Source organism: Diorhabda sublineata, chromosome 8 (assembly GCF_026230105.1).
Source record: "Diorhabda sublineata isolate icDioSubl1.1 chromosome 8, icDioSubl1.1, whole genome shotgun sequence".
In the NCBI taxonomy this organism is placed as follows: Eukaryota; Metazoa; Arthropoda; class Insecta; order Coleoptera; family Chrysomelidae; genus Diorhabda; species Diorhabda sublineata.
The window spans coordinates 2,115,741-2,126,997 of record NC_079481.1 but is presented as its reverse complement, the minus strand read 5'-3'; the positions used below and the strand labels follow the sequence as shown (position 1 = coordinate 2,126,997).

At 29.8% G+C, this 11,257-nt stretch overlaps 2 protein-coding genes and 1 long non-coding RNA gene across 4 annotated transcripts; 2 read left to right on the top strand and 1 right to left on the bottom strand.

Moving 5' to 3' along the window:
- Positions 1-90: 90 nt before the first annotated feature.
- LOC130447526 (zinc finger protein 260-like) lies at positions 91-2,890 on the top strand. The gene is made up of 3 exons (XM_056784392.1): positions 91-359; positions 419-568; positions 810-2,890. The coding sequence occupies exons 1-3, from the start codon at positions 182-184 to the stop codon at positions 2,519-2,521; spliced, it is 2,040 nt and encodes a 679-aa protein (XP_056640370.1). The 5' UTR covers positions 91-181; the 3' UTR covers positions 2,522-2,890.
- A 538-nt stretch (positions 2,891-3,428) lies between these two features.
- LOC130447535 (zinc finger protein OZF-like) lies at positions 3,429-9,099 on the top strand. Of its 2 annotated transcripts, XM_056784405.1 has the most exons (4): positions 3,429-3,709; positions 3,769-3,924; positions 7,281-7,562; positions 7,969-9,099. In XM_056784405.1, exons 1-4 carry the CDS (start codon positions 3,532-3,534, stop codon positions 8,925-8,927), a joined length of 1,575 nt encoding a protein of 524 aa, XP_056640383.1. In that variant the 5' UTR covers positions 3,429-3,531; the 3' UTR covers positions 8,928-9,099. The 2 variants fall into 2 exon arrangements, with proteins under 2 accessions (XP_056640383.1, XP_056640384.1); XM_056784406.1 differs by lacking the exons at positions 7,281-7,562; positions 7,969-9,099 and adding an exon at positions 4,576-7,012 and having other exon boundaries at positions 3,450-3,709.
- LOC130447550 (uncharacterized) lies at positions 8,957-10,501 on the bottom strand. Its single transcript, XR_008910261.1, has 2 exons — positions 10,311-10,501; positions 8,957-9,277 (listed from the first exon to the last, which is right to left on the bottom strand). It is a non-coding gene; the product is annotated as an uncharacterized LOC130447550 (long non-coding RNA).
- Between the last annotated feature and the right edge of the window lie 756 nt (positions 10,502-11,257).

Below are 11,257 nucleotides of genomic sequence, written 5' to 3'. Positions count from 1 at the left end.
ACAAAATTTTCATATTTGCGTTCTGTAAAATTATAACAATTCTATGGCAACTACAGTAGTTCTAGATACAAACAACATAAAAATAAAAAAGAAGATTTCTAAATGTCATAGTTCCAGCTGAAGATAAATAAACACGTTTATCCTCAAATTATATAAAACGCTAATAATCACAGTGTTTATAATGGATGTGAAGCAAGAACTAGAAGATGTTTTAATTAAAGAGGAAACTTTTGATTTCAAAGAACATGAAATCAAACAGGAAAACGACGCATACTATTTACAACAAACATGTGATAATGTTAAAATTAAAATGAATGAGATGATTTATGACGAAGACCTAAAGTGTAAATTGGAAACAGGTACTTAAAAATCACTATTTTATAACGAACTTACTATAACTATTGAATGTATGAAATAGATGAGAATGGGATGCACTCGGATGAAACTAACTTTGGTAATCATTTTAATGCTGGTTCGAGTATAGGTCCAGTTAATGATCAGGCAAGATTATTATTTAAAATGAATCGAACGTTATTTACTGAAAATCAAATTGACTGTTTAAAGGAAGGTAAGTTGATATTTACAAACTTATATCTATATTTATATAGATGCAGTTGATATTGAATCTATTTGTGAAAAATGTTTGAAGACAACATGATAAAATATATGTTGATAAGGATGAGTATCCGTTATTAAACAAAAAAAAGAATTTAATACGCAAACGAGTCTACATATTGAACTTCATACTGTATATGTTCCTGCAAAATTTTTATGGTAAAATCACACTATATAATGATTATCACTTACAGCAACTGTATCTCGTCGGAAGCATAACAAGTTTGAAGGTATTTCCATTTGTAAATTATGTGGAAACTTGTATGTAAGAAAATTTTACCTCTACCATCACCATTTTACTCAACATCTTGTCAAGAAACCTCTTCGTAACATAATTCAGAAACAAAAGTTCAGATTAAAACAAAATGTAGTAAAAGAATCTGTTCAAACAATGAGTATATTAAAGATGAAACATGCAAATAAAAATAAATTTCGTGTGGATCGGTTGCAGGTTTTGTATAATCAAATTAAATCATGTGCAACAAAATCCAGAAGTGATATTCCTCCAAAATCTTCTACATCTTCCAGTTTAGTTGAATACAAGAATATTTGCATTGGCAGAAAAACATTTGAATGTAATATTTGTTCAAAAAGTTTCTTGCAGAAATCTTATTTGAGTAGACATTTGCTAATTCACACAGGAAAAAAGCCATTCAAATGTGACATTTGTTTGAGAACTTTTACATTTAAAAGTACTTTGAATACTCATTTACGTAGTCACACGGGGGAAAAACCATTCAAATGTGATATTTGTCCAAGAACTTTTTCACATAAAAATAGTTTAACCACACATTTACGTTATCATACAGGGGAAAAGCCATTTGAATGTAACATATGCCTAAAACAGTTTTCAGAAAAAGTAAGTTTAACAAGACATGTTCGTTGTCACACTGGGGAAAAACCATACAAATGCGACATTTGTTTAAAAATTTTCTCACGGAAATCTAGTTTGAATGTACATTTGTTGAGTCACACTGGAGTAAAACCATACAAATGCGACATTTGCTCAAAAACTTTTTCACAAAAAAATAATTTAACAACACATAAGCGATATCATACAGGGGAGAAGCCATTTAAATGTGACATTTGTTTAAAACAGTTTCCAGAAAAAGTATGTTTAACAAAACATGTTCGTACCCACACTGGGGAAAAACCATTCAAATGCGACATTTGTTTGAAAACTTTCTCACAAAAATCTCATTTAAATGTCCATTTGCTAAGTCACACCGGAGAAAAACCATTCAAGTGCGACATTTGTTTGAAAACTTTCTCACGGAAAAATAATTTCAAAATACATTTGCTAAGTCACACTGAGGAAAAGCCATTCAAATGCGACAATTGTTCAAAAACTTTCTCACAAACACATTACCTGAAAGTACATTTGCTAAGTCACACCGGAGAAAAACCATTCAAATGCGACATTTGTTCAAAATCTTTCTCAAGGAAAGATAATTTCAAAAAACATTTGCTAAGTCACACTACAGAAAAACCATTCAAATGTGACATTTGTTTAAAAACTTTCTCATATAAATCTAGTTTGAATACTCATATACGTAGTCACACAGGGGAAAAACCTTTCAAATGCGACATTTGTTTAAAAACTCTATCGCGGAAATCTAGTTTGAATGTACATTTGCAAAGTCATACTGGGAAAAACCTTTTTAAATGCGAAATTTGTTCAAAAACTTTCTCACAAAAATCTAATTTGAATGTACACTTGCTATGTCACACGGGAGAAAAACCATTCAAATGCGAAATTTGTTCAAAAACTTTCTCACTAAAATCTTATCTTAAAGAACATTTGTTAAGTCACACTGGAGAAAAGCCATTCAAATGTGACATTTGTTTGAAAACATTCTCAAAAAAATATCATTTGAATAGACATTTACCGAGTCACACTGTATAAGAACATATCAAATGTGATGTTTGTTCAGATTTGTTTGCATCTAAATATCGTTTGGTTAGGTTAAACACATTTTCAAATTAAAATGATTTTTTAAAGGATTTAGACATAATTTGTTGTACCCCTATGCCCAACCCACATTTGAATTTCCCATAATTTTGGCTTACTACGGAACCATGCTGTCACAATCTAAAGACCCAAGACACTGGTCAGCTCTAAGGCTCTTCAGTTTGGAGAGACATATCCACAACATTTTGGTACAGGGTTTCCAGTAGATTGTTATTTTCTATTAGAATTTAATTATATAATATAGTTTGCTGTACATTAAATTTATATTTTGTAATAATAAATGATAAAATGACAAAATACATTGCTTTTAATTTTTGCACACGTACATTCAACAATCTGTCTAGTTAATATAACAAATGAGAAGTCTTGCTTATTATTTTGATTCATTCCGCCCAGATATCTTAATTCAAATCAATTAATCATATACCTCTAACCTACAAATATTTCTCAGTACTCTTTTTAATTTGGACTTAGTTTTATTTAGTACCTACATTCATATTTTGGAGAATCTATGCCATAAGCACACAACGATAAATATATATGTTAATATAAACAAGTTTAAATTAAGACATTTATAAATCTTCTTTTTTATTTTAATGTTGATTGCATCTGGAACTACTATTCACTGTACCATAGAATTAACGTTATAATAGCTTTGTTCATAAAGATGTCAGAAATTGTCCAACGCATGGGTACTAGTCTTTTGGCGTTCGCAGAATCCCTACATTAAGTGCTAATTAATAATCATTATTAATAATGACTGCTTTGTCAACAAAATTATTACGTGAATTCTATGGCGCCTATAGTGCGGTTACCAGTAGTTCCAATTACAATCAACATCGAAATAAAAAAGAAGATCTATAAATGTCATAGTTTAAACGTAAGACAACCAAACATATATATTTTCATAATATAAAACTGTAAAAATAATTACAGTTTTAATTATGGAAGTGAAACAAGAATTGGAAGATATTTTTATTGAAGAGCAAAAATTTAATATTGAAGAACATAATATCAAACAGGAAAACGACGCATACTATTTACAACAAACATGTGATGATGTTAAAATTAAAATTAAAGAGATGATTTATGATGATGACCTAGAGTGTAAATTGGAAACAGGTACTTAAAAGTCACTATTTTATAACGAACTTACTATAACCATTCAATATATGAAATAGATGGGATGCTCTTGGATGTTACAAACTATGGTGATAATTTTAATGCCAGCTCGAGTATAGAGTCAGTCAATGATCAGTCGAGATTATTATTTAAAAGGAGACTACAAAAGAATCTAAAGTTATTCACCTATGATCAAATTAACTGTTTAAAGGAAGGTAAGTTGATATTTATAAACTTATATGTATATTTGTATGGATACTGTTGATATTGAATCTAATTGTGAAAAATCTTTGGGCTCAACATGGTGATATATATGTGAATAAGGATAATATATCTGTTATTAACAATAAAATTGTTTTTAATAAAGTTTTAATAGCTATATAATAATTCCTAAAAAAAAAAACGTTAAGAAACACAAAAGTTTTCATATTAATTTTAAAGATGTTTTGATGAGTATAAAAACTAACCTATTTACAACAGTATACATATACTGTCTTGATTATCACAATAGGTTTTCGAAATGAAATTACTCACATTACAAAGTATTTCTAAATATTTGTCTCTCAATTTAGCCATTGTTTCGTGTGATATTGTCTTGTTGAAACCACATGTTGGACACATCCAATACTTCCATTTTGGGCATTCATGATTAAATTATAGACCAAACTGAACAAGTTTGACAATAATACAAGACACGATTCACGCGTGATCTATCAAAAACAATGTTGCCAAAGAGATACCAGCAAAAAATCACTCTTTATAGTTCTAATGTGAAGTATTATCAATAACTTGACTGTTCCACACTGTATATGTTCATATGGAATTTTTAAGGTAGATTCACACTATATAATGATTATTACTTACAGGAACTTTATCTCGTCAGATCTATATAAAGCTCGAAGGTATTTTCATTTGTAAGTTTTGTGGAAACTTATATGCTAAGAAATTTGACATCCTCCATCATAATTTCAGACATTTTGTTAAGAAATCTCGTCGAAACGTAATTAAGAAACAAAGACGGTTAAAATGTAATTTTAGTTTAATGCCGTTTTCTAAAACTACTAGTTTAGTTCAACATTTACGAAACAGAAGCATTTATCCTAAGTTTTTTTCTATTTCAATTGGAGATATTAGTAATGACAATGTCCAAAAACACACTGTTGAAAAACCACTGAATTCTGATATTTCTCCAAAATCTCTTACTGCGTCTACAAGTTTAGTTGAAAACATTAATAAAAAACCATTCAAATGTGATGTTTGCTTAAAAACTTTCTCACAGAAATTTCCCTTAAATAGACATATGTTGAGTCACACTGAAGAAAAACCATTTAAATGTGATGTTTGTTTCAAAACTTTTTCAGAAAAACATAAATTGAAAACACATTTTCTAAGTCACACTAAAGAAAAGCCATTTAAATGTGATATTTGTTTAAAAACATTCTCGCAGAAATTTTCTTTAAATAGACATTTGTTAAGTCACACTGGAGAAAAACCATTCAAATGTGACATTTGTTTGAAAACATTTTCAGAAAAACATAAATTAAAAATACATTTTCTAAGTCACACTAAAGAAAAGCCATTTAAATGCGATGTTTGTTTAAAAACTTTCTCGCAGAAATTTTCTTTAAACAGACATTTGTTAAGTCACACCGAAGAAAAGCCATTCAAATGTGAAGTTTGTTTCAAAACTTTTTCAGAAAAACATAAATTGAAAATACATTTTCTAAGTCACACTAAAGAAAAACCATTCAAATGCGATGTTTGTTCCAAAACTTTCCCACAGAAATTTTCTTTAAACAGACATCTGTTAAGTCACACCGAAGAAAAGCCATTCAAATGTGACATTTGTTCAAAAACTTTCTCAGAAAAACATAAATTGAAAATACATTTTCCAAGTCACACTAGAGAAAAGCCATTCAAATGTGATGTTTGATGTTTGCATCTAAATTTCAGTTGAGGGACAAAGATATCCCAGTTTGTGGAGAGCTTACAAACATTGTTCCTAAAGTTAACATGATGCAGTATTCTGTTTCATGAATTTGTTAGATTCGTTTGTGATAACCGAGAGATTAAATTCTAGAAAACAAGCCAAGATCTTGGCAAACATATGTTTCCAACAGAACTGACAACAACTTATCAACAAACCAACCAAAATTCCCAATCAAGTGACTTTGCTAGCTTCTTAGACCTATTTCTAACAATAGACCCTGATCTGCACAATGCGACTGTATATACACCAATTGGAACATCAAATCACTAGTAAATTACAGCAACGTGTACTGAAAATCCAAACTTAGGATCCACCTAGACTATGTAAAGTTTGTCATTATAGGTTAAATAGAAGCATCTAAAGGATTTCCTTGGAATGTTTGCTTTAATTCCAATGGCCCCTTACTGTGAGCAAACGAGATTTTAAGAGTAATTACTCATTCGAGAGTCAATCAAAAGCGAAATTGCTGCTTATCATAAAGGAAGCACAAATTCTAGTATCCAGAAATACATACAAGCAGACCATAGATGCATACAATGAGAGAGTGAAAAGCAAACTTCTCAATCTCCTAAATGGATCAAGAAAGTCAAAATAAATTTATAGAATCCAATTTTGACCAAGAACGTCCAATTTTTGATTATATTAAACCCATAAAACACCATTTTGGACCAATTGAACTTAGAAAAACCAATTTTTGACCTAATTAACTTTAAAACTTTTTCCATATTGTTTGAAGCACCATATCCACAACATTCTATACACAGTTTCCAATATATTATTTTCTTTTAGAATTCAATTATTTGCTGTAAATTAAGTTTATATTTTGTAATAATAAATGATAAAATGAATTAATAAATTGCTTTTAATTGGTGCACGTAACCTACCTTCAACAATTTGTCTAGTTAACATAGCAAATAAGAAGTCTTATCTATTATTTTCATTCATTCCGCCAGGTATCTTAATTCAAATTAATTAATCAAAGTACTTCAGTTATTTTATTTATGTCGCAACGGATCCCCCCCTGAATTGGAACTTCAGGTCGATTTTACATTATACACTATTCAACACGACATACTTGATAATAATTGCAATGTGGCTACTATATGAGATTTATTTCAAATGCCACTATTCTAGAAATATTTTATAAATACGTATTTCAATTTAAAATTAGTCTTATTTAGTACCTACCTTCTAATTATTTTGCAGAATCTATTTCGTGAATAAACAATTTTAAATAGACATGAAGTTAGCAATGTAAAATCTCGATATTCTTAAATTAAATTCGCTACTATACATCGATTATTTTCTGATATATCTCGATACAAACGTTAAAGTCAATGCGATGGCTATACAATTTGAAGTTAGTGTTTACTCATTAGTACTGAAATTTGTTTTTAAAATAAAACTATCTCTTCTCAAATTTATGATTACAATGTTTTTTAAATCTATGGCGTGAATTTTTGGGTAAATAGTCGGTTTAAATATATTCAACACAAAAATAAAAAAGAAGATCACGAAATGTCATTGTTTGAATAGAAGGTACAACTTAAGATTGATAATAATGTAAAATTGTAATTATAGTATCTACAATGGAAGTAAAACAAGAGCCAGAAGATTCTTTTATTAATAAACAAAAATTTGATTTCGACGATTCTAGTAATTCGAATCTAATTATTGATCCAAACAATATTCAAGTATGTAACATAAAAACTGAGCCAGTAGATACAATCAAGCAAGAAAACGACTCTTATTATTCAAGACAAATATGTGATAATATTAAAGATGAAATAAACGAGATGATTGATGACGAAGATGTAAAACGCCACTTGATTAAAATAAATGATTCCAAGAAATTGAGTTTAGGTATGTAAATATTTATTTAAAAAAACAATTTCAAATAAAAAGTGGTAACATGTCTAATTGCAGACAACACTAGTTTCTTTTGGAGCAACCCTGATCTCACGGCACTTCATAGGACCATATCTAGTGACGTAATCACCCTTAAATCATGGTGTGATTCTAATCTTTGTCTCAACGTTTTTAAGATTAAAGTTTCATCATATAAAAATAAATAGCAGCCTTCAAGGCTTGTCGTCGACAATTCCTTGAAATTGGGGTACATATTGTCACCTTACCTAAAAAATTAAGTTCCTCCTGTTTGGTGCTGAGATCAGTTTCCAAATAACTGAACTTAACCACCTTCTTAACAGTTTATTTGCCTTTTGATTTTAAGAACGAAATAATGTGTTCACACAATTTTTATTTGCAGGAAGATCCTTTCATCGGAACTATTTCAAACACAGTAAATTGCCAGGAAGTATTTTCATCTGCAAGTTATGTGGAAACTTGTATGTTAGAGATTATCAACTCCGCCATCATAAATTCACACATTTTGTTAAAAAACCTCGTCGAAACGCAATTCAAAAAAGAAATTTAGTAAACAAATCATGTCAAACAATAAATATTCTTCAGATGAAGGCTGCGATTAAAAATAAACTGCAAGATTCGTTTAATCAAATCAAATCACATGCGGCAAAATCAAGAAGTGAAAGTAGTTCAATTAGAAAACCTCTTATTCACTTGCCGTTTTCTGACTTACCTCAAAAAAAGCGTGAAAGACGCATTTATCCGATAACATTTAAATGTGACATGTGCTCAACAACTTTCTCGCAGAAACATTCCTTGAGTAGACATTTGCTCTGTCATATGGGAGTCAAGCCATTTAAGTGTGACGTTTGTTTAAAAAATTTTTCGCGAAAATATCATTTGGATAGACACAAACTGAGTCATACAGGAGAAAAGCCTTTTGGATGTGATGTTTGTTCAAAATCGTTCGCATTCAAGGAACGCATGGTTGTTCATAAGCGTATTCACACTCGAGAAAATATTGTTCAATGTGATATATGTTCCAAGTTTTTAGTCAAAGATAGTTTAGTTAGACACATGGGTATTCACACTGGGAAAAAACCATTCAAATGTAATGCTTGTTCGAAATCTTTCTTGTGGAAAAATAATTTAGTTGCGCATCTACGCAGTCACAAAGGGGAGAAGCCGTACAAATGTAGTATTTGTACAAAATCTTACACACAGCAATGGAATTTGACTGTACACATGCGCAGTCACACTGGAGAAAAACCCTTCAAATGCGATATCTGTTCTAAACCGTTCAAAGAAAAAAAAAATATGGTTAACCATAAGAAAATCCATATTGGCAAGAAAACTATTTGAATGCAGTATTTTTCTTAGTGTATGCTCTATTTTTGTATTTTTAATTTGGTTAAAGTGCCTCTGCACCCAGTCATTAAAGAATATCACCCCGAATAAAAAAAAGTGATCCCCATCTGAATTTTCACAATAATAAAGTCGTTTTTGAAAGAAATATCAAATTCTTTTTCTAATAACTCCTCTCAAATCATCTAGCAAATAAGGATAGCACTGCAGCAGGTCCTGTCTGAAAATAAAATACCACCATCATCGTGAATAATATGTCCTGTCATAGTTACATGGTTAATTTAGCTAAGGTAGTTTCCACAACAGCTTCTAATTGCATGCAAGGCCTGTAGAATCAGCACAACAACCTACAGAAATTCATGATCAACATCCACATGCATCTCTACATGACAAGTTTAGAAAATGATCAAATATTGAAAATAGTTGACTACTGCAAACAGTTTTCTATTGTAAACTGTTTAAAGAGAGAATTGGGGACACTCTATACGTTTAAAGATTAGATCTTCATTTAGATGAAAAGCCTAAAAAATTACCAGATATTTAAAAATAGTTTGTCGTTGCAAACATTTTCCTAATGTTATCTAGAAAACCAACTAGACAATCAAAATTGATTCCATTGTACATTGCATTTACTATAATCAAAAATAAACTCGTTACTTAATCTAATAAATTATTAACAGCCATTATTTACCCTTTCTGATGTCATAAATTCGTAGTTTTATTGAGAAAATAACATTGAAAAGAAAATGAATAAGTTAATTATGAGTATTGGGGTATTGTTAGTGAACATATCAATTACAAAAAGTTCAATTAAAGTTCCGATAAACCCAAACGACAAACAACAACGTTTAGATGAAATTTTATCAAAAACTATTTCAAACAAAGATACCTTGTATTTAATAAATACAAATATAATTGTAAAACAACCAGTTATTTACTACGACACACTGTATAATCTAACAGTTATTAATAGTGATTATCCCAGTACATATATAATTTCAGGAAATGTTACACAAGTTATGGACGAACTTTTCAAAAATTCCTTATTAAATAATAAAGCTTCATTTATTTTTATTACCAACAGTTTAGATAAAAATATTTTGAGTGAATATTTTATTCATAAAGTGATTATTATAAATGAAGAATATAAAAAACTACACGAAATAAGAAGTATGAAAAAAATCACGACACTAAAAGTCGTGTGGGGAGAACAAATACCATTTATAATCAATTCCAACGAAGGTATTCACATGGATATTATCAAAATAATTGCATCTAATATGAATTTGTTAATCAAATATATCAAAATAGAACAAATTCCTAATTCGAATTCAGTTCATCCGGAATTTTTGATAAATAAAGGTGATTTATACGCTTTACCTGTCGTTATAGCTTCGAGGAAATTCGATATAACCACACGTTTCATCGAAGACAACTTAATTTACGCCGTTCCGAATATAATGAAAACCAAAGAATGGAAAGTATTTTATTTGGAGTTCGAGAACATTGTTTGGTGTTATTTTATCGGATCAATGTTGTTAACTTGGACGTTATTTAAGTTTATAGTACGTCTAATGGCGCCCGATAAAAATATTTGCGTTCTAACAGTTATGTTCGGAGTGATGTTCGAGGGTTTAGCTCAAGTCACTGTGAAAAGTGTATCGTTCACAGTGCTGCTATTCCATTTAACAATATTCGGTTTGCTCATTACGACTAGTTATAAAACTAAAATGTTCGATTTGATACGTAGTGATGGTTCTTCTCAATTATTAAAAGAACCGCAGGATATTTTGAAATATAATTTCAAATTAGGATTTCCCTCTGAAGAATTACTAGTTGATACGTTACAAAACGATGAATCGATTCCAAAGTTATTGTTTGAAAAAAATATGATCGTTATTTGTGGTGGCTACGCGTCGTGTTCCAACAGAACGGCTTTTCGAAAAGATATAACTATTCGTAGATATAGAAGGGGTATACGATATCTTATACCGAAAGTTTTTCTCGATAATAAAGGTAAATCGTTGTTGAATATAATAGGAACTGAAATTTCTATGACCTTATATTTCGGTATGTGTTTTCAAAAAGGTCACCCATTGTTCGAACGATTCAACAGAAAGATTATGATTTTAAAAGAAAATGGATTCGTCAACTATTTTTACCGTAAAATTGAAGGAAACTACGAGAAAGCTATGGCTTTAATTCAACTCGAAAGAAATGTTAAATACAATGATTTGAGTTTACATACTTTGAAGACAACGTTTTTTGTTTACTTGTCGGGTTTGTTGATCTCTTTTATAGTATTTATCGCCGAATTGAAACTGATT

What these genes read in the sequence shown, in the direction of transcription:
- LOC130447535 (XM_056784405.1), top strand. Translation starts at nt 3,532, where the DNA reads ATGGAAGTGAAACAAGAATTGGAAGATATTTTTATTGAAGAGCAAAAA. An exon ending in AGAGTGTAAATTGGAAACAG is followed by an intron (nt 3,710 to 3,768) that starts GTACTTAAAAGT and finishes TATATGAAATAG; the next exon opens with ATGGGATGCTCTTGGATGTT. An exon ending in AATTAACTGTTTAAAGGAAG is followed by an intron (nt 3,925 to 7,280) that starts GTAAGTTGATAT and finishes TTGTAATTATAG; the next exon opens with TATCTACAATGGAAGTAAAA.
- LOC130447526 (XM_056784392.1), top strand. Translation starts at nt 182, where the DNA reads ATGGATGTGAAGCAAGAACTAGAAGATGTTTTAATTAAAGAGGAAACT. An exon ending in AAAGTGTAAATTGGAAACAG is followed by an intron (nt 360 to 418) that starts GTACTTAAAAAT and finishes TGTATGAAATAG; the next exon opens with ATGAGAATGGGATGCACTCG. An exon ending in AATTGACTGTTTAAAGGAAG is followed by an intron (nt 569 to 809) that starts GTAAGTTGATAT and finishes TATCACTTACAG; the next exon opens with CAACTGTATCTCGTCGGAAG.